Source organism: Salvelinus namaycush, chromosome 26, assembly GCF_016432855.1.
Source record: "Salvelinus namaycush isolate Seneca chromosome 26, SaNama_1.0, whole genome shotgun sequence".
In the NCBI taxonomy this organism is placed as follows: Eukaryota; Metazoa; Chordata; class Actinopteri; order Salmoniformes; family Salmonidae; genus Salvelinus; species Salvelinus namaycush.
The window spans coordinates 4919649-4947636 of NC_052332.1; the positions used below are offsets into that span (position 1 = coordinate 4919649).

Here is a 27988-nt window from a genome sequence, read left to right on the forward strand (position 1 = left end):
ATCTGTGTTTGAAATTCACTGCTCAACTGAGGGACCTTTCAGATTATTCTATGTGTGGGGTACAGAGAGGATGTAGTCATTATAAAATCATGTTAAACACTGTTATTGCACACAGAGTGTGTCCATGCATTTTATTATGTGACTTGTTCAGCATTTAGGCTTGCCCTAACAATGGGGTTGTATACTTATTTACTCAAGACATTCCAGCTTTAATTTTGTATTAATTTGTAAACATGTTGAAAAACATAATTCCAATTTGACATTATGGGGTATTGTGTGTAGGCCAGTGACAAAACAATCTATATTTAATCCATTTTAAATTCAGGCTTGAATACTTTCTGAAGACAGTGAATACTAACAGCATAATAACTGGTTACAAAGTGGCGGAAATGTCCTTTAACATTACTACTGGGAGTAGAGTCATACCATTACTCCATTCAATTATCAGATATTCTTATAATAGAATGGCCATATCTATTGTCCACAAAATGACATGGACAAACACATTATATGTGCATTCATTATCTATGGCCACAAAATGACATGTACAAACACATTATATGTGCATTCATTTCAAGAAGAAAAAAAAACATCTAGAAAGTGATAATTTTCAAATATAAAAGTGTTATAGTATTTTGACAACATTGTTTTAGTAGGCCTAGTGCACTTTTAGAAAAAGAGCTCGATAAATACTAATTCAATGGCAAACATCAACCAGCTTACAATACATGACAAATAACAACATTTACTAACATTACTAGTTGCATTACTAGTGATTAACACGGAATATAAATGCAACATGCAACAATTTCAAAGATTTAACAGAGTGACAGATCATAGAAGTAAATTAGTCAATTTAAATAAATAAATTAAGCCCTAATCTATGAATGTACAGCCAAAAACGATGGGGATTCCCAGGGAGCCTGCCAGGCCGGTTTTGCTTTTGTTATAGAGGAATTTCCCCTTTCTTAGAAATCTCACGTCTGAGAGTAAGAATGTGTGGCGTGAGAAAGTTACTACTGTTTTTCTGTCCAACATGATCCATGCCTAGCCAGTGGTTGGTCTAGTGCTGCTGCCCCCGGACTTCATATGCCTCTGAAAGCAGCGGTTCGATCCCTGGTCTTGCACTCATTTCCGGGCTAAATCCCTCTCATCTGTCTACCATACATGTTTAGGAACAACTGATCTAGGGGCCCTCTCAGCAGACTTGGGGGTGATGTTCAGTCCACATATTTTTATATATATATATATTTTTCCTCCATGATATTACCAAGGGGGACACCTGGGAATTTCCCAGGGGGGTAATAACACTGAGACCATCCTTGAAGGTTCATGATTTTAGAATTGTGTCAGACAAGAGGAAAAGGTATTTTCTTTAAGTCAAGATTTGGAGTGCTTTCTTTCCTCTAGTCCAATGAGGAAGTGTGATATATTCTGACCTGAGGATGTGACTGAGGACTGTCTGTCCCACAAGGTCACAGATTTCCCTTGTTGACAAAATAAACTCTCCCAAGTTAGGAGTCAAGTTTTCCATCACCACCACACACAGTTTGTGCTTAGTTATTTCCTGTTTATGATCCAGACTGCACTATGCCTAAAACAGTTGCATTCAGAGTACTGATAACTGTTGTACTAATAACAATCCAACTTTGGAAAACAGTGTTATACTTTAAGAAAATCCTCTGTGCGTTATTGTGGTGGTGCCTGTAACATGTACAGGTTTGATGACAAATCCAACTTCAACAGCACTTTAAACAAGTAGATTAATGAGATGGTTGTCTTCATAATTATTATGTATCAGTAGATCAAAAAATGAGTCACTTGATTGAATCAGGCTGTTGATTGTGGCCCGTGGAATGTTGTCCCACTCATCTTCAATGGCTGTGCGAAGTTGCTCGATATTGGCGGGAACTGGAAAATGCAGTCGTAAACGTAAATCCAGAGCATCCAAAACATGCTCAATGGGTGACATGTCTGGTGAGTATGCAGGCCATTGAAGAACTGGAACATACATTTTCAGCTTCCAAGAATTGTGTACAGATCTTTGCAACATGGGGCCGTGCATTATCATGCTGAAACATGAGGTGATGGCGGCAGATGAATGGTACCACAATGAGCCTCAGGATCTCGTCACAGTATCTCTGTGCATTCATTTTCTGTAGTTTATGCCTGCCCATACCATAATCCCACCACCACCATCAGCAAAACGCTAGCCCACACAACGACACACAATGCCTGGTAGTTGAAACTGGGATTCATCCACGAAGTGGCCATCGAAGGTGAGCATTTGCCCACTGAAGTCGGTAGTTTGGTGCAGAAATTCTTAGGTTGTGCAAACCCACAGTTTTATCAGCTGTAAGGGTGGCTCGTCTCAGACCATCCCGCAGGTGAAAAAGCCGGATGTGGAGGTCCTGGGCTGGCATGGTTACACGTGGTCTGCAGTTGTGAGGCCGGTTGGACGTACTTTCAAATTCTCTAAAATGATTTGAGGCGGCTTATGGTAGAGAAATTAACAATAAATATTCTGGCAACAGCTCTAGTGGCCATTCCTGCAGTCAGCATGCCAATTGCACGCTCCCTCGAAATTGAGACATCTGTGGCATTGTGTTATGTGACAAAACTGCTCATTTTAGAGTGGCCTTTTATTGTTCCCAGCACAAGGTGCACCTGTGTAATGATTGTGCTGTTTAATCACAGATTTCCCTCGTTAACAAAATCATCTCCCCCAAGTTAGGAGTTAAGTTTTCCATCACCACCACACACAGTTTGTGCTTAGTTATTTCCTATTTCCTGCTGTTTAATCAGCTTCTTGATATGTCACACCTGTCAGGTGGATGGATTGTCATGGAAAAGGAGAAATGCTCACTAACAGGGATGAAAAATGTTTGCACAAAATTTGAGAGAAATACGTTTTTTGTGTATTTGGGAATCTTTTATTTCAGCTCATGAAACATGGGACCAAAACTTTACGTTGCATTTATATTGCTGTTCAGTATAGAACTATACAACTTTCTATCTATAGGATTAATGCAAGTACACAACAGCTGTTATGATATGGGTGATTTGTAACAGATTTATTGCCCCAGAGCAAGAGCGTGCTTCATTATTTTCTGAAGTGAGGCTAAACATAGACACATAAATAAAGTAGTGATATAACCCACACAAACATTCACTGCCATAAGCACATTTAAAACAAATGTCCATAAACAATCGTGAGAACCATTGAGGTAAGTCTCTGTGACAACATCTTGGCCGTTCTCCTGTTTACATGGGAATGGAACACATGGACACATTGTGTACTATGAGTGTCCAGAACGTATTCCGGGAAGGAACCACCTCCACTCCCAGACAGGCTGCAGTGACCGTCTCCAGTTCGACCAATACACACTTGTAGGTGTGAGGCTTTCATCTATTTTCTAATTCTGTACCAACTCAGGGATTATAATTATTTTTTTTTTTCCTTCCCAGTCCTCCTTTTTCGCTTCTGTTGCTCTTCCAGTCTGAAATGCAAGTAAGGAACTTTTACTTTAGGGAAAAAATGGTCTATTGGAAGTTACATTGAGGAAAGGTTTGATGGGGAAATTGTTTAACCTTTTTCTCATCAGGAATCTTTTTCCTAGCTTGGCCTCTGGGTTCAGACATTTTTTCTTACCATTCTTCATTGTGGCACTACAAAGAAAAAATATATATATTTTTAGTCTCACTTCCATACTATCTGAGTGTAAATAGAATTATTTGTAATACTCACATCATTTCTGTCTTTGCACAGAAGACAGAATTTGGGTACACCTCTAACTTCTGGATGCGCTTTATCCTCACAGACTGCAGTAGTTTTCCCCTGCATAGACATTTCTCAGATCTTCCACCTATTGATTTGAAGGAACAGCAGATAAGATATAGTGCTATTACAACAAAAACTAAAGGTAATTGTTATTACTAGCTTTCAACATCTGAATCTGCTATTGACTTATCAAGTTATTCACATCGACACTGAAAAATGTGCCTATGATACATATTAAATAACATAATGGTAAGAATTTATTAAATGAACATATAAAATGGGAGATGTATAAAAGCCCTCTTACAATTGAAGAAGGCTACTTACCAGGGGAATGAGCAAGTCCAGCTCCGAAGACTGTGACACAAAGCAGGATGAAAGTTGCTGTCCTCATGTTTGTTTGAAGTGTGTGCTACTGCTGAGAGCAGGTCAGATGTCTTTATATGAGTGGCTAGTGGTTTCACTTTCCATTTTAAGCTCAACTAATGACCTCTACACAATCAGTTTTCTTCCACACCCTGCAGGGAAATCCCCAGCAAAGAGCAACATTTCCTTTTTAAAAAATAATGTCAGCTCTGTGGCTGTCCAGTTAATTTCCATTGATTGAAGCAGTCAGAAAGAGGGGATGAAGCAGTTTATGCCAACAACAAATCTAAAAATGTTCAACCCAATGCTGCAAAACATGGTTACATAGAGCAAGGGTTTTCAAACCTCTTCTCAGGGACTCCCAGCCATCCCATATATTTGAACTACCCCGCTCTAGCACAAGTGATTCAACTTGTCATCAAGCCCTGGGGCTACAATAAAATTGTGAAACATCTGTGGGTCCAAGAGGAGAGGTTTGAAAACCACTGTTGGATTCTAGCTTGAAATATACTTATGTTACCATACTAGAACTTATTGATTACTTTACATGTATACGGAATGTTAGGGGTCAAGAGAACTCAGGATAAGACCCAGATGCAGACAGGTAGAGTCACAGATGGTTATTGACCGAAACAGGAGGCAGGCAGAAGACAATAGTACGCAAACAATAGTACGGAAGTATAAACACCATGGGACCGCGCAGCCGTCATACCGCTCAGGAAGGAGACGCGTTCTGTCTCCTAGAGATGAATGTACTTTGGTTCGAAAAGTGCAAATCAATCCAAGAACAACAGCAAAGGACCTTGTGAATGTAACAGTTTAACTTTATGGCGTCCCCTCGCCCCGACATGGGCGCGAACCAGGGACCCTCTGCACACATCAACAACAGTCACCCACGAAGCATCGTTACCCATCGCTCCACAAAAGCCGCGGCCCTTGCAGAGCAAGGGGCAACACTACTTCTAGGTTTCAGAGCAAGTGACGTAACTGATTGAAACGCTACTAGCGCGTACCCGCTAACTAGCTAGCCATTTCACATCCGTTACATGAAGATGCTGGAGGAAACAGGTACAAAAGTATCTATAGCCACAGTAAAACGAGTCATATATCGACATAACCTGAAAGGCCACTCAGCAAGGAAGAAGCCACTGCTCCAAAACCGCCATAAAAAAGCCAGACTACAGTTTGCGGGGACATGGGGACAAAGATTGTACATTTTGGAGAAATGTCATCTGGTCTGATGAAACAAAAATAGAACTGTTACTGACCATTGTTATGTTTGGAGGAAAAAGAGGGAGGCTTGCAAGCCAAAGAACACCATCCCAACCGTGAAGCACGGGAGTGGCAGCATCATGTTGTGGGGGTGCTTTGCTTTGGAGGGACTGGTGCACTTCACAAAATAGATGGCATCGTCAGGAAGGAAAATTATGTGGATATATTGAAGCAACATCTCAAGACGTCAATCAGGAAGTTAAAGCTTGGTCGCAAATGGGTCTTCCAAATGGACAATGACCCCAAGCATACTTCCAAAGTTGTGGCAAAATGGCATAAGGACAACAAAGTCCTGACCTCAATCCAATAGAAAATTTGTGGGCAGAACTGAAAAACCGTGTGCGAGCAAGGAGGCCTACAAACCTGACTCAGTTACACCAGCTCTGTCAGGAGGAATGGGCCAAAATTCACCCTACTTATTGTGGGAAGCTTGTGGAAGGCTACCCGAAATGTTTGACCCAAGTTAAACAATTTAAAGGCAATGCTGCTAAATACAAATTGAGTGTATGTAAACTTCTGACCCACTGGGAATGTGATGAAAGAAATAAAAGCTGAAATAAATCATTATCTCTACTATTATAATGACATTTGACATTCTTAAAATAAAGTGGTGATCCTAACTGACCTAAGACAGGGAATTTTTACTAGGATTAAATGTCAGGAATTGTGAAAAACTGAGTTTAAATGTATTTGGCTAAGGTGTATGTAAACTTCCGACTTCAACTGTATGTACTATTCTTCTGCTTTTAACAATGTTCAAAGTTTACCTCCGAATCCAACAACACTTATCAAATATGCAGCTAAGATTGTTAAAGAGTTCATGGATGGTTAATGTAACACTGAAGAAACGGAGAAGACAACTTTAACCAACAGCACATTTATTGACGTGAACCCAAAGTGTGTCTAGGACGAGCTGGAGGCAGCCACTGCAGCACGCTTGGACTTGGGGGTGGTCCCTTCCCGGAATCCATTCCTGAAAAGGATGAGAAAAGAAAACAAGACATCTGTACATCACATAGAAGACTCAAATAGTAACCTTATTGCTCACCTACGCTATTATGCAACTTTTCATTCAGTCACTAAGAGTCTTTACCAGGTTGTGGTGTTATTTGTAGCCAGCCCTGTGGAAGTCTGTTGGATGCAAGCAACATCTTTAACGGAGCACAGGCTGATAGTGGCTTATTGGGCTACACAACCAGACGCAGGAGCAGAGAGGGATTCACATATAGCAGAGTAGTGTTGCACGATCTACTGAAACTTCTGTACTTTTTCGATACGAGAACATGAAAAACGGTTCGGTACTAGAATTTGTTACTTTCGGTACTTCTTTCAAATGTGTCTCACGTCATAAGGATTGAGAGGATCAAGTCTGTCTAGAAATTTGTCTGAATGTTCTCAAGGGGGCAGTAGTAAGCTAGCCAGGCTACTTGTACATGCAGCTGACAAAGTACAAGCTACTTAAGAAGCAAGCGAGAGCCCATAATGACAATAAAAAACAGAAATATCACATTTACATAAGTATTCAGACCCTTTACTCAGTACTTTGTTGAATCACCTTTGGCAGCGATTACAGCCTTGAGTCTAATTGTGTATGACGCTACAAACTTCGGACACCTGTATTTGGGTTGTTTCTCCCACTCTTCTCTGTAGATCCTCAAGCTCTGTCAGGTTGGATGGGGTGCGTCGCTGCACAGCTATTTTCAGGTCTCTTCAGAGATGCTTGATCGGGTTCAGGCTCTGTCTGGGCCAATCAAGGACATTCAGAGACTTGTCCCGAAGCCACTCTTGCTTTGTCTGGCTGTGTGCTTAGGGTCGTTGTCCTGTTGGTGAAGGTGAACCTCCACCACCCCAATTTGAGGTCCTGAGCGCTCTGGAGCAGGTTTTTATTAAGGATCTCTCTGTACTTTGCTCTGTTCATCTTCTCCTCAATCCTGACTAGTCTCCCAGTCCCTGTGCCTGAAAAACATCCCCACAGCATGATACTGCCACCACCATGCTTCACCGTAGGGATGGTGCACGGTTTCATGTACTGCCCAAAACTATGGGGATTCCCAGGGAGCCTGTCCTGACAGTTTTGCTTTTGTTATAGAGGAATTTCCCATTTCTTCGAAATCTCACGTCTGAGAGTAAGAATGTGTGGTGGGAGAAAGTTAGTTTTTCTTTCCAACATGATCCATGCCTAGCCAGTGGCTGGTCTAGTGCTGCCGCCCCCAGACTTCACATGCCTCTGAAGGCAGCGGTTTGATCCCTGGCCTTGCACTAATTTTCTATACTATATCCCTCATCTGTCTACCATACATGTTTAAGAACGACTGATCTAGGGGCCCTCTCAACAGACTTAGGGGTGATGTTAAGTCCCCATATTATTATTTTTACAAAAAAATTGGCCCCCATATTACCAAGGGGGACACCTGGGAATTTCCCAGAGGGGTAATAACACAGACCATCCTTGAAGGTTCATGATTTTAGAATTGTGTCAGACAAGAGGAAAGGGTATTTTCAAGTCAAGATTTGGAGTGCTTTCTTTCCTCTAGTCCAGCTTTTCTTAAAGTATGGGTCGAGACCCAAAGTCGGTCGCGGACCTGTTAATGTGTCAGAGTAAATGTATAATGCACAACAAAGTTGATATCTGTTAAAATATGTTATTGTTGAATATGTATGTTCCTGAGGGAGGCAAAGGGCAAGTCTAGTATCAGTTCATGATAAGAAAGACCAGTTGCTGAGGAATCAGGACCATGAGGGATGTGGAATGCAACTTGAGATAAGGTCAACAGATGAAGAGAAGACATTGCTGGGAGGGGGGCCACAGAGACCCACCCCGAAGTCCATCCGATTATAGCCCTCACAGTTCCACACCTTTGAGGGTCCTAGATTTAGGTAGGGCCATGACAATACCAGTAAGAGGAACCTAGTGTTACGGACTAACAGAGAACAATGTCTATCTTAGACATACAAGAAGATAACTATGCCTTGTCGGAAGGTATATATATGGGCTTGTATGTTGTCTTTGCAGCTGCATGACCCAGTGGGTGAATAAACTTGGTTTGAGTTTTACTCTATTCAGAACCTAACACCACGGACGGAGCACTTGATTCAGTAATACATATTTGTTCTATTATTGCCATCTCAATCTTGATTGTACACTGCACCACCGAAACATCTTTACATAACCTTTTGAGAATTCTGTGGGGTGGGATTATGTCTCATCCATACCATTTCTATGGCTGTTTTGGGCAATGTCAAGAGCTGATCAAAAACAGTGGTACTGAATGCTTGCACTAACTTAACCTGACAGAAACACTTAATTTGTCTCTTCATTTAAAATCCAGGTAGAATAAATAACAAGATTCAATTGGGAATTGTTAAAGAGTTCATGGATGGTTAATGTAACACTGAAGAAACGGAGAAGACAACTTTAACCAACAGCACATTTATTGACGTGAACCCAAAGTGTGTCTAGGACGAGCTGGAGGCAGCCACTGCAGCACGCCTGGGCTTGGGGGTGGTCCCTTCCCGGAATCCATTCCTGAAAAGGATGGGAAAAGAAAATAAGACATCTGCACATCACATAGAAGACTCAAATAGTAACCTCATTGCTCACCTACGCTATTATGCAACTTTTCATTCAGTCACTAAGAGTCTTTACCAGGTTGTGGTGTTATTTGTACCCAGCCTTGTGGAAGTCTGTTGGATGCATGTACACAACCGCTGAACAAACTAAGTAATAGATGGCAATAAGCAGACATATAAAACAATTTATTCTGCTATGGGACCTAGGTCACAACTGATGGCGGAGTGAAGCTCGCCTCAGTTCAGTGATTAATATGTTTTTACTAAGACATTTATTTGTTATCAAACTAATTTCCTCAAGCATTATTTCCAAGCAACAGCTTTAACGGAGCACAGGCTGATAGTGGCTTATTGGGCTACACAACCAGACAGGAGCAAAGAGTGATTCACATATAGCAGAGGAGTGTTGCACGGTCTACTGAAACTTCCGTACTTTTTCGATACGAGAACATGAAAAACGATTCGGTGCTAGAAGTTGTTACTTTCGGTACTACTTTCAGATGTGTCGCACGTCATAAGGATTGAGAGGATCAAGTCTGTCTGGTAATTTGTCTGAATGTTCTCAAGGGGGCAGTAGTAAGCTAGCCAGGCTACTTGCACATGCAGCTGACAAAGTGCAAGCTACTTATTAAGAAGCAAGCGAGAGATAAAATGCATGGCTTCTAACAAAAACATACCTCCACGCCATCAGTTTGTTGACAAAACTTGGGAATACTTTGCTCATATTAAATAGTTTTTCCTCCACTCAATACCCCATAATGACAAAAATAGCACATATGACAAAAAACAGAAATAGTATAATAGTCAGAGTCCTTTAGGTGCCTTTTGGCAAACTCCAAGTGGGCTGTCACATGCCTTTTACTGAGGAGTGGCTTCCGTCTGGCCACTCTAACAAAGGCTTGATTGGTGGAGTGCTGCAGAGATGGTTGTCCTTCTGGAAGGTTCTCCCATCTCCACAGAGGAACTCCAGAGCTCTGTCAGAGTGACCATCAGGCTCTTGGTCACCTCACCTCCCTGACCAAGGCCCTTCTCCCCCGATTGCTCCAAACTTCTTCCATTTAAGAATGTAGGAGGCTAGTGATCTTGGGGACCCTCAACGCTGCAGACATTTTTTGGTACCCTTACCCAGATCTGTTCCTCGAGCTCCACGGACAATTCCTTCGACCTCATGGCTTGGTTTTAGCTCTGACATGCACAGTCAACTGTGGGACCTTATATAGACAGGTTTGTGCCTTTCCAAATCATGTGTAATTAATTACATTTACCACAGGTGGACTCCAATCAAGTTGTAGAAACATCAAGGATTATCAATAGAAACAGGATGCACGAGCTCAATTTAGAGTATCATAGCAAAAGGTCTGAATACCTTTGTAAATAAGGTATTTAAAAATAAAAATACATTTGCAAAAAAATGTAAACCTGTTTTCAGTTAGTCATTATTGGGTATTGTATGTAGATTGCTGAGGATTTTTTATTTATTTAACCCAATTTAAAAGGCTGTAATGTAACAAAATGTGGAAAAAGTCAAGGGGTCTGAATACTTTCCGAAGGCACTTTATATTCAGCATGACATTCATGTGAGCGTTATAATAGAATTATAACCAAAAAGTCATTTGAGTTGCACTCATAACTATGACAGCAATATATTTAGACTGCCAGCCACCAACCCTGGGTGGAGCATTGTACCCTGGGAGTTGAAATGATCTCTGGGAATCGTAGTACGCTGTGTTAAATCCATTGTATTTCTATGGTGTGAAGACTATTGCAATAAAGAAGCTTCAGATTCAGTTGACATAACAGTAAAATGATTTTGTATGCCGAGTCCCAGATATGGTTTTGCATAAGGAAAATGTAAGTTATTCTTCTGTTATTTAATAGGGTGTTTTATTTTTTTGATAGAAATTGAATATAGAACAGAAGAGGCTCTATTTGTTATTTTATTTGTTCTACCAGATAACATATTGCGCAAAAAAAATGTGAAGCCCAGTGGTTGTTTTGTGACTAGCTAACTCTTTCTGCCATGGTATCGAGTATCGTGATACTAAACCTGGTATCGAAGTAAAAAATTTGGGTACCGTGACAACATTTACATTTAAGTCATTTAGCAGACGCTCTTATCCAGAGCGACTTACAAATTGGAAAGTTCATACATATTCATCCTGGTCCCCCCGTGGGAATTGAACCCACAACCCTGGCGTTGCAAGCGCCATGCTCTACCAACTGAGCCACACGGGACACGGGACCGGGACAACACTACAGCAGAGCATCAACCACCACAAATTTACTCTCATTTTAGAATGACCTGCATGTCCTTCACATTTGATCAACTCAGGCCCATGAGACCCACAATCCTGCAGGTTTACATTTTCCCCTGCACTAATGTTACTGATTGGCTGGAGTGCACCATGGTCGCCACCTTCAGTGGGCAAGAAACAGGAGAAAACGCTTTGAAAAGGGGAGAGCGTCCCACCTGAACTTGGCAAAAAACATTTTGCCATGTGCCCTACCAGATAACCCTGGCTTTTCAATGGCAAATATCAGCAGGACTGTATACCTTGGCTTTACACTGTGCTCACCTGAATCTGCGGTAGACGACCCTCAGATGTCTCAGGCGGCCGGTCCCAGTGGTGCTCCTCCTCTTGGCCTTAGCGCTCCAGTTGTCTACAGAAAGAGACGACAGGTCAATACACACAAAGGGAAACTGCAGAAAGAAATATCACAAAGCAGGATCAATGGCTATCATCAGCGAACATTCCAAAAATATCCTTAACTAAATTTGCAGATCCTTGACAATAGAGCACCATTGAATTAGTGGAAGCCAAGACTTCAGGGCAGGCCTGGTTTTAGCTATACGTGTTAGTCTCGTAAGGGACAATTATAGCATTTTAGTAAACCCTAACCCTTTTCCCAATCTTGACCTAATTCTCCTAGCCTGCCACGAGTAACTTTTCTTTTTTTGGACTGCATATGTACAGTTGAAGTCGGAAGTTTACATACACTTAGGTTGGAGTCATTAAAACTAGGTTTTCAACCACTCCACAAATTTCTTGTTAACAAACTATAGTTTTGGCAAGTCGGTTAGGACATCTACTTTGTGCATTAATCTTTCCAACATTTGTATACGGACAGATTATTTCACTTACAATTTACTGTATCACAATTCCAGTGGGTCAGAAGTTTATATACACTAAGTTGACTGTGCCTTTATACAGCTTGGACAATTCCAGAAAATGATGTCATGGCTTTAGAAACTTCTGATTGGCTAATTGACATCATCTGAGTCAATTGGAGGTGTACCTGTGGATGTATTTCAAGGCCTACCTTCAAACTCAGTGCATCTTTGCTTGACATCATGAGAAAATCGAAAGAAGTCGGCCAAGACCTCATAAAAAAAATTGGAGACCTCCACAAGTGGCCACACTACAAACTGACTGTTACTTTTGATTTCCACATGTCTGTGGAACTTGCTCAGTTTATGTCTCAGTTGTTGAATCTTATGTTCATACAAATATTTACACATGTTAAGTTTTCTGAAAATAAACAGTTGACAGTGAGGACGTTTCTTTTTTTTGCTGAGTTTAACTATTAAGTTGGGTCCAGCCCAAAGCTTGCACTAGCGAACTTTCAACACTGTATAAAATATTCTGGGCCCTCAGAGTTTCAGGCTATTTACACAAGGGATAAGAAGCAGTGCTGACTAGGGCAGGAGCTGAGTACCAGCACCTCAAATGTTCTACTGCTTGAGCTCCTGTTCCTCGTATTGAATATTAGCTCAAAAGTATTGTGGAGCTCTTGCACCTAAATATAAACAGTACCAGCACCCAAAATGAGTACCGGAACCTATTTCTGTCCAAGTCCAGCATTGATAAGAAGTATGACGTTTCCACACGATCAGAACATGCCATTTTTCGATTTCACACAGAGTGGTAAGCTGGAAAGATTTTTTAAATATATTGAGGAACTATTGTCATTCTCAATTTCTTTGTTTGCGGTGAAGAAAACATTACTTTGAGAAGCTCTCCGGGCCATTAGTGGTGTTGCGTTAAGCCAATCAGAATTACCTACAGATCCCCCAAATGTGCACAGTTATATGCCTGCATTTGCACGCAGGCCAGGTAGCCTATAAGCCTACTTCTATGAGTGCTTGTCCTTAACAGGCTCCAAACAAAAGACAATGGCTAAATTGACAAAACTCGTAAATGGAATGAAATAAACCAAAACTTGTTGCATTGCAGCATAGGTTGTGCACTCTTCAAATAATGTGTCCACTCAGACAATGAGAAAGGGGAACATTTGGGAGGAGCATGGCTATGTGGTACAAGAGCTCAATTTGGCCTCTGCTTGCCCATGGAGGCTTTGCTTTTGCATCACACCCTCCAGCCTCTGACCACATTTTCAGAACAAGCATATATTGGCTTTTCGTCTAGGCTTCCGCAATGGATTAGTTCACTGAGATGGGCGCAAATAAATAAAACACACACCCGCTTGACTAAAAAAAATATTGGCCGACCAACAGCCTAATGACCAAACAATCGACCAATTGGGGTCAGCCCTACCAAATGGCAACATTTATAAGCCTACATTTGCGCGCAGGTCAGATAGCCTAGGCCTAGTTCTATGCGTAATCAGGTGCGTGTCCTTACTCAAGATTGACAGGAGTGCTCCAAAACAAAAGACAATGAACAAATTGACAACTCGTAAATGGAATGAAATCAACCAAAACGTTTCCCTCACAAGTGTAGACTAGGTTGTGCGCTCTGCAAACAACATATCCACTCCTACAATGACAATGGTAAAACTAATAATATATTGAATGCATTAACAGAAGTTACCATAACTAAAACATTGTAGATTAGAAATTATGGTAATTAACAGTTAATGTACTACTGGTGTGCCGCCTCCGCAACGGAATAGTCCACTCAGACAGGTGTGAATCAGACAGATGTCTTGTGTGCACTAACATACATTTATATACACTGCTCAAAAAAATAAAAGGGAACACTTAAACAACACAATGTAACTCCAAGTCAATCACACTTCTGTGAAATCAAACTGTCCACTTAGGAAGCAACACTGATTGACAATAAATTTCACATGCTGTTGTGTAAATGGAATAGACAACAGGTGGAAATTATAGGCAATTAGCAAGACTGCAGGTGGTGACCACAGACCACTTCTCAGTTCCTATGCTTCCTGGCTGATGTTTTGGTCACTTTTGAATGCTGGCGGTGCCTTCACTCTAGTGGTAGCATGAGACGGAGTCTACAACCCACACACGTGGCTCAGGTAGTGCAGCTCATCCAGGATGGCACATCAATGCGAGCTGTGGCAAGAAGGTTTGCTGTGTCTGTCAGCGTAGTGTCCAGAGCATGGAGGCGCTACCAGGAGACAGGCCAGTACATCAGGAGACATGGAGGAGGCCGTAGGAGGGCAACAACCCAGCAACAGGACCACTACCTCCGCCTTTGTGCAAGAAGGAGCACTGCCAGAGCCCTGCAAAATGACCTCCAGCAGGCCACAAATGTGCATGTGTCTGCTCAAACGGTCAGAAACAGACTCCATGAGGGTGGTATGAGGGCCCGACGTCCACAGGTGGGGGTTGTGCTTACAGCCCAACACCGTGCAGGACGTTTGGCATTTGCCAGAGAACACCAAGAGTGGCAAATTCGCCACTGGCGCCCTGTGCTCTTCACAGATGAAAGCAGGTTCACACTGAGCACATGTGACAGACGTGAAAGTCTGGAGACGCCGTGGAGAACGTTCTGCTGCCTGCAACATCCTCCAGCATGACTGGTTTGGCGGTGGGTCAGTCATGGTGTGGGGTGGCATTTCTTTGGGGGGCCGCACAGCCCTCCATGGGCTCGCCAGAGGTAGCCTGACTGCCATTAGTTACCGAGATGAGATCCTCAGACCCCTTGTGAGACCATATGCTGGTGCGGTTGGCCCTGGGTTCATTTACATTTTAAGTCATTTAGCAGACGCTCTTATCCAGAGCGACTTACAAGTACATACATTCATACTTTTTTTGTACTGGCCCCCCGTGGGAATCGAACCCACAACCCTGGCGTTGCAAGCGCCATGCTCTACCAACTGAGCCACACGGGGTTCCTCCTAATGCAAGACAATGCTAGACATCATGTGGCTGGAGTGTGTCAGCAGTTCCTGCAAGAGGAAGGCATTGATGCTATGGACTGGCCCGCCCGTTCCCCAGACCTGAATCCAATTGAGCACATCGGGGACATCATGTCTCGCTCCATCCACCAACGCCACGTTGCACCACAGACTGTCCAGGAGTTGGCGGATGCTTTAGTCCAGGTCTGGGAGGAGATCCCTCAGGAGACCATTCGCCTCCTCATCAGGAGCATGCCCAGGCGTTGTAGGGAGGTCATACAGGCACGTGGAGGCCACACACACTACTGAGCCTCATTTTGACTTGTTTTAAGGACATTACATCAAAGTTGGATCAGCCTGTAGTGTGGTTTTCCACTTTATTTTGAGTGTGACTCCAAATCCAGACCTCCATGGGTTGATAAATTTGATTTCCATTGATAATTTGTGTGATTTTGTTGTCAGCACATTCAACTATGTAAAGAAAAGTATTTAATAAGAATAGTTCATTCATTCAGATCTAGGATGTGTTATTTTAGTGTTCCCTTTATTTTTTTGAGCAGTATATATATATATAAACAAGATCTTTGAAAATTAACAATTCATCGAAATAATAGCCAGACAGTCGGGAGAATCAAATTCCCAAAATGATGCATTCAGGAGTATTTTTGTCACGGCATGCAGCCTCCATTGATTTTGTTATGTTCGAATCACCCAGATAGCACAAGCCACTGTGATACAAACCCTGGGACAACAGATGTGGGGACAAAAAAAAATCTTTGCCTAATTTGTCATCCAATGTGCATGCATGGAGAGTTGGGGGTCTTGTCTCAGTCACAAAGTAAGAATCACTGAAATTCATATGTTCAGACATTTGTATTGAAAACATCATTGACAAGACACTGGGTGATAAACACGAACTGACTCATGCTGCACTGTCAAACAATCAAAAACAAGTCACCAAGGCAAGCAGTAAAGCAAACAAAGTGAAAGACAAGGCAGCGACAAACCTCAGTGTTCAATATTGAGACAGAATACCCACAGGTCTGTGACATCTTGGTGATAATATAGTAGCGATGTGCCGTTCGTAAACCATTAATTATCTTTGAACGACTTTACTGACACGACTAATACTCGCCTCTCCGGCTCAGGAGACAAACTGTATCGTGTGCTCATGGAAAAATAGATCATGCATAAAGAAAAACGCATGTTTAGAACTGATAATTGATTGCATGGTGAAAGAATGAATGCTATTGATTGATTATTGAGTGCTAGATGACACAGCTTTGTAAAAACCAGGACATGCCTCTGCTCAACACTCGAACATGAGAATGAATCGTTGGGGAGGGGGGGGGGTTTGCTGCAGTTCGCAACGATATTGTGCTAATCTCCCTGTCAAGCCGACGGCCTTCCGCCAAGAGCTGTTCACAATCTAGTCCGGTTGCGGACGCAACTAGACCTTGTTTCAAAGCTATTTCAAAGCTATCAATAAATAATCGTATTTGTATTAGTAGCCTCAAAGCACAGTTTTATAAGTCTCAGTCACAAATGACAGCTACAATAAGCCCCTATGGAGAACGAGAGGTGTGTAGAATCATGATTCTTATGAGTTTTTAGTTCATCGTTCTCAGTTAGGGGTCCTGCATGCTCTGGGCATTACTGAATCAAATGAACGAAATGAGTTGAAAGATTTGTTCTTTTGCCTGAACGAGTTGAAAAGATCTGGAGTCAAGTAAAAAGTACCGAACATCCCATCACTACAATACAGCAGCTTCAATTAATGGATAAACTGAATTATCGATCTCAAGGAATGGCATGGGCACTTACAACTTCTCTTGCGCTTCTCGGGGTAGCCACACTTCCCGCAGGACGACTTCTGCAGATGGTAAGCCTTGGAGCCGCAGCGACGGCATAGAGCATGAGTCTTATTACGCCGCTTTCCGAAGGACGATGTCCCCTTCGTCTGAAACACACAAGGACCAAAATTTAGCCAAATAGATCGTTGTCATTCGGTTTGAATGCATGGAGAGGTTGGGATCTTGTCTCAGTCAATAAGTAATAATCACTGAAATTCATATGTTCAGACATTTGTATTGAAAACATCATTGACAAGACAACGGCCCATGGATAATTCATAGGAGAGAATGAGTTATTTGTTGTACATCTGATTGCATGTTTAGGTAATTAAGCTGCACTACTAACGTTTCTATCCAACTTCCTGGTAACTTCGCTAGCTAGCTAGCGGTAACGTTAGCTAGTTAGCTAGCTAGACAATTGGCATAATAGACTAACACTTCCAACTAGCAACATTTCACCAAAACAACTCATACCTAGTTAATTGGAGGGAATTAGCTACACAAAGAAAAGCGAGGATGTTGTAGTTTGTAGAGTGGCTTATTTACCTTGAGCAAACTAGCTAGCTAACCCCAAAACATACACAACAGACCAATGCCTCCATTGCTAGATAACGTTAGTTAACGAACGTTAGTTAGCCAAGTTGTTTACCGGTTTTTCTACACCATCTAACGTTTCACCAAAAACAATATCAGTGAGAACCCATTATCATTGATTATAAGTCGTAAACCACTACGATTTCTTAAAAAATAAAATTATAAATAAATAGATGTTGTAAGATCCATCTCTGACAAATTTTTTCACTCACCATTTTCTTACTGTGGGTGGGTGGAAAGAGACCGGAAAAGGCCTTGGTGTTGCGGTAAATCAGAACCGAGGTTGTTCCGGTGTAACAGTAAAATAATCCCCTTTAATTAGGACAAGCATTTCACTCCATGAGTAGCCTACTAAGTAGCCCGCTACCAACTCCCAATCACTGCCTGTTGTGATACAGCCTGGATTCAAACCAGGGTGTCTGTAGTGACACCTCTAGCACTGAGATGCAGTGCCTTAGACCGCTGCGCCACTCGGGAGCCCAGTCATACTATTATCATCTGCTACATTGGCTGCATTTACAGAGGCAGCACAATTCTGATCTTTTTGTCATTCACTGGTCTTTTGACCAATCAGATCAGCTCTGAAAAGGTCTGATGTGAAAAGATCTGATGTGATTGGTCAAAAGACCAATTAGTGGAAAAAGATCAGATTTGGGCTGCCTGTGTAAATGCATTGCTTTTGAGTGTAATATTATTTTTAGCCACAAGATGTTAACATTCAGCTGCTGGTGGCTAAGGGACAATGATCTAAAGCAGCTTCATCTCCTGTCTGTTTTCCTTAATCTGAAACCAACTTCATTAAATAACTGTGCAGTTTAAGCTCGTTCCTGCTTGGTAGCCGACATATTGCTATTCCCAGATTTGTAAAGAGGAAGGAGTGAGGACAAGGACAGGAATCCACTTTAGACAAATTGAGATGGACTCACTGAGGATGAGGATGAGGATGTGATGTGGACTATCAGTTGACTTTATTTCGTCTATTCAAGTTTTTCATTCGCAATTTAAAAAATATATATTTCTAACTTTTATACATTGTATACATATGAAGGGCCACAGGTAGTCTAGTGGTTAAGAGCGTTGGGCCAGTAATCAAAAAGGTCACTGGTTCAAATCCCTGAGCCATCTTGGTGTAAAATCCGCTGACGTACCCTAGCAAGGCACTTACCCCTAATTGTTCCAGGGTTGCCGTCAATAATGACTGACCACACTCTCAGGGTGAGTTGGGATTTGCGAAAAACACATTTCCATTTCACACTTGTACTTGCAGTAAAAAAGGACACATATAAGCACCCCTATTTGACATTATGTTCCCCAGAGAATAAACAGAATAAACATGTATCCTGGAAGGCCCAGTGAAGTCAAAATTCTGTTTTTCTGTTTTGTATTGTACAACAGCTAATGAAACATTGTAAAAGTGTGATTTTTTTATCAGTGTTATTTCCTGATAGTTGCTGGTTGAAAATACAATTTACACAGGACCTTCTAATCAGGAGGCTTTGCATGGGTGGACTTTTGGTTTGCCTGGTGACATCACCAGGCGGTATAGTTTAATAGACCAATAACAGAGAGTTCCAAACCTCTCTGCCAATAACATCTAGTTTTCAGGTTACATATCCCTCCCATTAGGTCCCTCCAATTAGGTCCCTCACTCAGACCACTCCCAGACAGTCCTAGCAAAATTATTGCTTGAGAAAGCTATTTTTGTTGCTTTTTGACCATTTTAATGGAAAACTATTACAGTAAGTTACTTAACTGTTACCCAGAAATGATTTGATTGAACCCCTGGACACTTCCCCCACTGGGTACAGACATCAATTCAACATCTATTCCACATTGGTTCAACGCAACTTCATTGAAATTATGTGAAAACAACGTTGATTCAACCAATATGTGCCCAGTGGGCCCGTTTTACACTGTGTATTTAAATACTGTATCACCAACAGTTCATTCTAATATTTCTACTACTGTACATTGTATTTTAGTGACACTGTTTATACACACACACCACATATTTACAGTTGAAGTCGCTAGTTTACATACACCACATTTAAACTCGGTTTTTCACAACTCCTGACATTTAATCCTAGTAAAAATTCCCTGTCTTAGGTCAGTTAGGATCACCACTTTATTTTAAGAATGAGAAATGTCAGAATAATAGTAGATAGAGAGAATTATTTCTTTCAGTTTTTATTTCTTTCATCACATTCCCAGTCAGAAGTTTACATACACTCAATTAGTATTTGGTAGCATTGCCTTTAAATTGTTTAATTTGGGTCAAACTTCCACAAGCTTCCCACAATAAGTTGGGTGAATTTTGGCCCATTCCTCCTGACAGAGCTGGTGTAACTGAGTCAGGTTTGTAGGCCTCCTTGCTCACACATGCTTTTTCAGTTCTGCCCACAAAATTTCTATGGGATTGAGGTCAGGGCTTTGTGATGGCCACTCCAATACCTTGACTTTGTTGTCCTTAAGCCATTTTGCCAATATATCCACATAATTTTCCTGCCTCATGATGCCATATATTTTGTGAAGTGCACCAGTCCCTCCTGCAGAAAAGCACCCCCACAACACGATGCTGCCACCCCTGTGCTTCACGTGGGATGGTATTCTTCAGCTTGCAAGCCTCCCCCTTTTTCCTCCAAACACAATGATGGTCATTATGGTCAAACAGTTCTATTTTTGTTTCATCAGACCAGAGGACATGTCTCCAAAAAGTACAATCTTTGTCCCCATGTGCAGTTGCAAACCGTAGTCTGGCTTTTTTATGGCGGTTTTGGAGCAGTGGCTTCTTCCTTGCTGAGCGGCCTTTCAGGTTATGTCGATCTATGGCTTCTTGCCATAGATCATCACTGGAGGCTTCGTGCCATGGATCATGACTGGCTTCTTGCCATGGATCATCACTGGAGGCTTCGTGCCATGGATAATCACTGGAAGCTTCTTGCCATGGATCATCACTGGAGGCTTCTTGCCATGGATCATCGCTGGAGGCTTCATGCCATGGATCATCGCTGGAGGCTTCGTGCCATGGATCATCGCTGGAGGCTTCTTGCCATGGATCATCACTGGAGGCTTCGTGCCATGGATCATCACTGGAGGCTTCGTGCCATGGATCAAAACTGGAGGCTTCGTGCCATGGATCATCACTGGAGGCTTCGTGCCATGGATCGTCGCTGGAGGCTCCGGACCGGGGATCGTCGCTGGAGGCTCCGGACCGGGGATCGACGCTGGAGGCTCCGGACCGGGGATCGTCTCTGGAGGCTCCGGACTGGGGATCGTCGCTGGAGGCACCGGACTGAAGGGCGTCATTGGAATGGAGAGAAACACAGGAGGCTTCGTGCCATGGATCATCACTGGAGGCTTCTTGCCATAGATCATCACTGGAGGCTTCGTGCCATGGATCATCACTGGAGGCTTCTTGCCATGGATCATCACTGGAGGCTTCGTGCCATGGATCATCCCTGGAAGCTTCTTGCCATGGATCATCACTGGAGGCTTCGTGCCATGGATCATCACTGGAGGCTTCTTGCCATGGATCATCGCTGGAGGCTTCATGCCATGGATCATCACTGGAGGCTTCGTGCCATGGATCATCATTGGAGGCTTCTTACCATGGATCATCACAGGAGGCTTCGTGCCATGGATCATCACTGGAGGCTTCGTGCCATGGATCATCACTGGAGGTTTCGTGCCATGGATCATCACTGGAGGCTTCGTGCCATGGATCGTCGCTGGAGGCTCCGGACTGGGGATCGTCGCTGGAGGCTCCGGAGTGGGGATCGACGCTGGAGGCTCCGGACTGGGGATCATCGCCGGAGGCTCCGGACTGGGGATCGTCGCTGGAGGCTCCGGACTGGGGATCGTCTCTGGAGGCTCCGGACAGGGGATCGTCGCTGGCGGCTCCGGACTGAAGGGCATCACTGGAGTGGAGAGACACACAGGAGGCTTCGTGCCATGGATCATCACTGGAGGCTTCGTGCCATGGATCATCACTGGAGGCTTCTTGCCATGGATCATCACTGGAGGCTTCGTGCCATGGATCATCACTGGAGGCTTCTTGCCATGGATCATCACTGGAGGCTTCTTGCCATGGATCATCACTGGTGGCTTCTTGCCATGGATCAGCACTGGAAGCTTCCTACCATGGATCATCACTGGAGGCTTCGTGCCATTGATCATCACTGGAGGCTTCGTGCCATGGATCATCACTGGTGGCTTCTTGCCATGGATCATCACTGGAAGCTTCCTACCTTGGATCATCACTGGAGGCTTCGTGCCATGGATCATCACTGGAGGCTTCGTGCCATTGATCATCACTGGAGGCTTCGTGCCATGGATCGTCGCTGGAGGCACCGGGCTGGGGATCGTCGCTGGAGGCTCCGGACTGGGGATTGACGCTGGAGGCTCCGGACTGGGGATCGACGCTGGAGGCTCCGGACTGGGGATCGTCGCTGGAGGCTCCGGACTGGGGATTGTCTCTGGAGGCTCCGGACTGGGGATTGTCTCTGGAGGCTCCGGACTGGGGATCGTCGCTGGCGGCTCCGGACTGAAGGGCGTCACTGGAGTGGAGAGACACACAGGAGGCTTCGTGCCATGGATCATCACTGGAGGCTTCTTGCCATGGATCATCACTGGAGGCTGTGTGCCATGGATCATCACTGGAGGCTTCTTGCCATGGATCATCACTGGAGGCTTCTTGCCATGGATCATCACTGGTGGCTTCTTACCATGGATAATCACTGGAGGCTTTGTGCCATGGATCATCACTGGAGGCTTCGTTCCATGGATCGTCGCTGGAGGCTCCGGACTGGGGATCGTCGCTGGAGGCTCCGGACTGGGGATCAACGCTGGAGGCTCCGGACTGGGGATCGACGCTGGAGGCTCCGGACTAGGGATCGTCGCTGGAGGCTGCGGACTGGGGATCGTCGCTGGAGGCTCCGGACTGAAGGGTGTCACTGGAATGGAGAGACACACAGGAGGCTTCGTGCCATGGATCATCACTGGAGGCTTCTTGCCATAGATCATCACTGGAGGCTTCGTGCCATGGATCATCACTGGAGGCTTCTTGCCATGGATCATCACTGGAGGCTTCGTGCCATGGATCATCCCTGGAAGCTTCTTGCCATGGATCAGCACTGGAAGCTTCCTACCATGGATCATCACTGGAGGCTTCGTGCCATTGATCATCACTGGAGGCTTCGTGCCATGGATCATCACTGGTGGCTTCTTGCCATGGATCATCACTGGAAGCTTCCTACCTTGGATCATCACTGGAGGCTTCGTGCCATGGATCATCACTGGAGGCTTCGTGCCATTGATCATCACTGGAGGCTTCGTGCCATGGATCGTCGCTGGAGGCACCGGGCTGGGGATCGTCGCTGGAGGCTCCGGACTGGGGATTGACGCTGGAGGCTCCGGACTGGGGATCGACGCTGGAGGCTCCGGACTGGGGATCGTCGCTGGATGCTCCGGACTGGGGATTGTCTCTGGAGGCTCCGGACTGGGGATTGTCTCTGGAGGCTCCGGACTGGGGATCGTCGCTGGCGGCTCCGGACTGAAGGGCGTCACTGGAATGGAGAGACACACAGGAGGCTTCGTGCCATGGATCATCACTGGAGGCTTCTTGCCATGGATCATCACTGGAGGCTGTGTGCCATGGATCATCACTGGAGGCTTCTTGCCATGGATCATCACTGGAGGCTTCTTGCCATGGATCATCACTGGTGGCTTCTTACCATGGATCATCACTGGAGGCTTTGTGCCATGGATCATCACTGGAGGCTTCGTTCCATGGATCGTCGCTGGAGGCTTCGGACTGGGGATCGTCGCTGGAGGCTCCGGACTGGGGATCAACGCTGGAGGCTCCGGACTGGGGATCGACGCTGGAGGCTCCGGACTAGGGATCGTCGCTGGAGGCTCCGGACTGGGGATCGTCGCTGGAGGCTCCGGACTGAAGGGTGTCACTGGAATGGAGAGACACACAGGAGGCTTCGTGCCATGGATCATCACTGGAGGCTTCTTGCCATAGATCATCACTGGAGGCTTCGTGCCATGGATCATCACTGGAGGCTTCTTGCCATGGATCATCACTGGAGGCTTCGTGCCATGGATCATCCCTGGAAGCTTCTTGCCATGGATCATCACTGGAGGCTTCGTGCCATGGATCATCACTGGAGGCTTCTTGCCATGGATCATCGCTGGAGGCTTCATGCCATGGATCATCACTGGAGGCTTCGTGCCATGGATCATCACTGGAGGCTTCTTACCATGGATCATCACTGGAGGCTTCGTGCCATGGATCATCACTGGAGGCTTCGTGCCATTGATCATCACTGGAGGCTTCGTGCCATGGATCGTCACTGGAGGCTTCTTGCCATAGATCATCACTGGAGGCTTCGTGCCATGGATCATCACTGGAGGCTTCGTGCCATTGATCATCACTGGAGGCTTCGTGCCATGGATCGTCGCTGGAGGCACCGGGCTGGGGATCGTCGCTGGCGGCTCCGGACTGAAGGGCGTCACTGGAGTGGAGAGACACACAGGAGGCTTCGTGCCATGGATCATCACTGGAGGCTTCTTGCCATGGATCATCACTGGAGGCTGTGTGCCATGGATCATCACTGGAGGCTTCTTGCCATGGATCATCACTGGAGGCTTCTTGCCATGGATCATCACTGGTGGCTTCTTACCATGGATCATCACTGGAGGCTTTGTGCCATGGATCATCACTGGAGGCTTCGTTCCATGGATCATCACTGGAGGCTTCGTGCCATGGATCGTCGCTGGAGGCTCCGGACTGGGGATCGTCGCTGGAGGCTCCGGACTGGGGATCAACGCTGGAGGCTCCGGACTGGGGATCGACGCTGGAGGCTCCGGACTAGGGATCGTCGCTGGAGGCTCCGGACTGGGGATCGTCGCTGGAGGCTCCGGACTGAAGGGTGTCACTGGAATGGAGAGACACACAGGAGGCTTCGTGCCATGGATCATCACTGGAGGCTTCTTGCCATGGATCATCACTGGAGGCTTCTTGCCATGGATCATCACTGGAGGCTTCGTGCCATGGATCATCACTGGAGGCTTCTTGCCATGGATCATCACTGGAGGCTTCTTGCCATGGATCATCACTGGTGGCTTCTTGCCATGGATCATCACTGGAAGCTTCCTACCATGGATCATCACTGGAGGCTTCGTGCCATTGATCATCACTGGAGGCTTCGTGCCATGGATCGTCGCTGGAGGCTCCAGGCTGGGGATCGTCGCTGGAGGCTCCGGACTGGGGATCGACGCTGGAGGCTCCGGACTGGGGATCGTCGCTGGAGGCTCCGGACTGGGGATCGTCTCTGGAGGCTCCGGAATGGGGATCGTCTCTGGAGGCTCCAGACTGGGGATTGTCGCTGGCGGCTCCGGACTGAAGGGCGTCACTGGAGTGGAGAGACACACAGGAGGCTTCGTGCCATGGATCATCACTGGAGGCTTCTTGCCATGGATCATCACTGGAGGCTTCGTGCCATGGATCATCACTGGAGGCTTCGTGCCATGGATCATCACTGGAGGCTTCTTACCATGGATCATCACTGGAGGCTTCGTGCCATGGATCATCACTGGAGGCTTCGTGCCATGGATCATCACTGGAGGCTTTTTGCCATGGATCATCACTGGAGGCTTCGTGCTATGGATCGTCGCTGGAGGCTCCGGACTGGGGATCGTCGCTGGAGGCTCCGGACCGGGGATCGGCGCTGGAGGCTCCGGACTGGGGATCGACGCTGGAGGCTCCGGACTGGGGATCGACGCTGGAGGCTACGGACTGGGGATCGTCGATGGAGGCTCCAGACTTGGGATCGTCGCAGGAGGCTCCGGACTGGGGATCGTCGCTGGAGGCTCCGGACTGGGGATCGTCGCTCGAGGCTCCGGACTGGGGATCGTCGCTGGAAGCTCCGGACTGGGGATCGTCTCTGGAGGCTCCGGACTGGGGATCGTCGCTGGAGGCTCCGGACTGAAGGGCGTCACTGGAATGGAGAGACACACAGGAGGCTTCGTGCCATGGATCATCACTGGAGGCTTCTTGCCATAGATCATCACTGGAGGCTTTGTGCCATGGATCATCACTGGAGGCTTCTTGCCATGGATCATCACTGGAGGCTTCTTGCCATGGATCATCACTGGAGGCTTCGTGCCATGGATCATCACTGGAGGCTTCGTGCCATGGATCATCACTGGAGGCTTCTTGCCATGGATCATCACTGGAGGCTTCGTGCCATGGATCATCATTGGAGGCTTCATGCCATGGATCATCACTGGAGGCTTCTTGCCATGGATCATCACTGGAGGCTTCGTGCCATGGATCATCACTGGAGGCTTCTTGCCATGGATCATCACTTGAGGCTTCTTGCCATGGATCATCACTGGAGGCTTCGTGCCATGGATCATCACTGGAGGCTTCGTGCCATGGATCATCACTGGAGGCATCTTGCCATGGATCATCACTGGAGGCTTCTTGACATGGATCATCACTGGAGGCTTCGTGCCATGGATCATCACTGGAGGCTTCTTGCCATGGATCATCACTTGAGGCTTCTTGCCATGGATCATCACTGGAGGCTTCGTGCCATGGATCATCACTGGAGGCTTCTTACCATGGATCATCACTGGAGGCTTCGTGCCATGGATCATCACTGGAGGCTTCGTGCCATGGATCATCACTGGAGGCTTCTTACCATGGATCATCACTGGAGGCTTCGTGCCATGGATCATCACAGGAGGCTTCGTGCCATGGATCATCACTGGAGGCTTCGTGCCATGGATCATCACTGGAGGCTTTTTGCCATGGATCATCACTGGAGGCTTCGTGCTATGGATCGTCGCTGGAGGCTCCGGACTGGGGATCGTCGCTGGAGGCTCCGGACCGGGGATCGGCGCTGGAGGCTCCGGACTGGGGATCGACGCTGGAGGCTCCGGACTGGGGATCGACGCTGGAGGCTACGGACTGGGGATCGTCGATGGAGGCTCCAGACTTGGGATCGTCGCAGGAGGCTCCGGACTGGGGATCGTCGCTGGAGGCTCCGGACTGGGGATCGTCGCTGGAGGCTCCGGACTGGGGATCGTCTCTGGAGGCTCCGGACTGGGGATCGTCGCTGGAGGCTCCGGACTGAAGGGCGTCACTGGAATGGAGAGACACACAGGAGGCTTCGTGCCATGGATCATCACTGGAGGCTTCTTGCCATAGATCATCACTGGAGGCTTTGTGCCATGGATCATCACTGGAGGCTTCTTGCCATGGATCATCACTGGAGGCTTCTTGCCATGGATCATCACTGGAGGCTTCTTGCCATGGATCATCACTGGAGGCTTCGTGCCATGGATCATCACTGGAGGCTTCGTGCCATGGATCATCACTGGAGGCTTCGTGCCATGGATCATCACTGGAGGCTTCGTGCCATGGATCATCACTGGAGGCTTCTTGCCATGGATCATCACTGGAGGCTTCGTGCCATGGATCATCACTGGAGGCTTCTTGCCATGGATCATCACTTGAGGCTTCTTGCCATGGATCATCACTGGAGGCTTCGTGCCATGGATCATCACTGGAGGCTTCGTGCCATGGATCATCACTGGAGGCATCTTGCCATGGATCATCACTGGAGGCTTCTTGACATGGATCATCACTGGAGGCTTCGTGACATGGATCATCACTGGAGGCTTCTTGCCATGGATCATCACTTGAGGCTTCTTGCCATGGATCATCACTGGAGGCTTCGTGCCATGGATCATCACTGGAGGCTTCTTACCATGGATCATCACTGGAGGCTTCGTGCCATGGATCATCACTGGAGGCTTCGTGCCATGGATCATCACTGGAGGCTTCTTGCCATGGATCATCACTGGAGGCTTCGTGCCATGGATCATCACAGGAGGCTTCGTGCCATGGATCATCACTGGAGGCTTCGTGCCATGGATCATCACTGGAGGCTTCGTGCCATGGATCATCACTGGAGGCTTCGTGCTATGGATCGTCGCTGGAGGCTCCGGACTGGGGATCGTCGCTGGAGGCTCCGGACCGGGGATCGGCGCTGGAGGCTCCGGACTGGGGATCGACGCTGGAGGCTTCTTGCCATGGATCATCACTGGAGGCTTCGTGCCATGGATCATCACTGGAGGCTTCGTGCCATGGATCATCACTGGAGGCTTCTTGCCATGGATCATCACTGGAGGCTTCGTGCCATGGATCATCATTGGAGGCTTCATGCCATGGATCATCACTGGAGGCTTCTTGCCATGGATCATCACTGGAGGCTTCGTGCCATGGATCATCACTGGAGGCTTCTTGCCATGGATCATCACTTGAGGCTTCTTGCCATGGATCATCACTGGAGGCTTCGTGCCATGGATCATCACTGGAGGCTTCGTGCCATGGATCATCACTGGAGGCATCTTGCCATGGATCATCACT

The 27988-nt window shown here is 46.1% G+C and overlaps 1 protein-coding gene and 2 non-coding genes across 3 annotated transcripts; all 3 read right to left on the reverse strand.

Moving 5' to 3' along the window:
* Positions 1-8830: 8830 nt before the first annotated feature.
* Positions 8831-17885, reverse strand: LOC120021761 (60S ribosomal protein L37-like). Its single transcript, XM_038965606.1, has 4 exons — positions 17757-17885; positions 16922-17057; positions 11563-11647; positions 8831-8942 (listed from the first exon to the last, which is right to left on the reverse strand). Exons 1-4 carry the CDS (start codon positions 17757-17759, stop codon positions 8873-8875), a joined length of 294 nt encoding a protein of 97 aa, XP_038821534.1. The 5' UTR covers positions 17760-17885; the 3' UTR covers positions 8831-8872.
* Positions 15917-15995, reverse strand: LOC120021944. Its single transcript, XR_005472577.1, has one exon. It is a non-coding gene; the product is annotated as a small nucleolar RNA SNORD72 (small nucleolar RNA).
* Positions 17131-17209, reverse strand: LOC120021943. The gene has a single exon (XR_005472576.1). It is a non-coding gene; the product is annotated as a small nucleolar RNA SNORD72 (small nucleolar RNA).
* Positions 17886-27988: the final 10103 nt, after the last annotated feature.

Coding starts and splice junctions, on each gene's coding strand:
- LOC120021761 (XM_038965606.1), bottom strand. Junction 11,648..16,921: donor CGAGAAGCGCAAGAGAAGTT/GTAAGTGCCCAT, acceptor CTCTTTCTGTAG/ACAACTGGAGCGCTAAGGCC. Junction 8,943..11,562: donor GTCGTCTACCGCAGATTCAG/GTGAGCACAGTG, acceptor CATCCTTTTCAG/GAATGGATTCCGGGAAGGGA.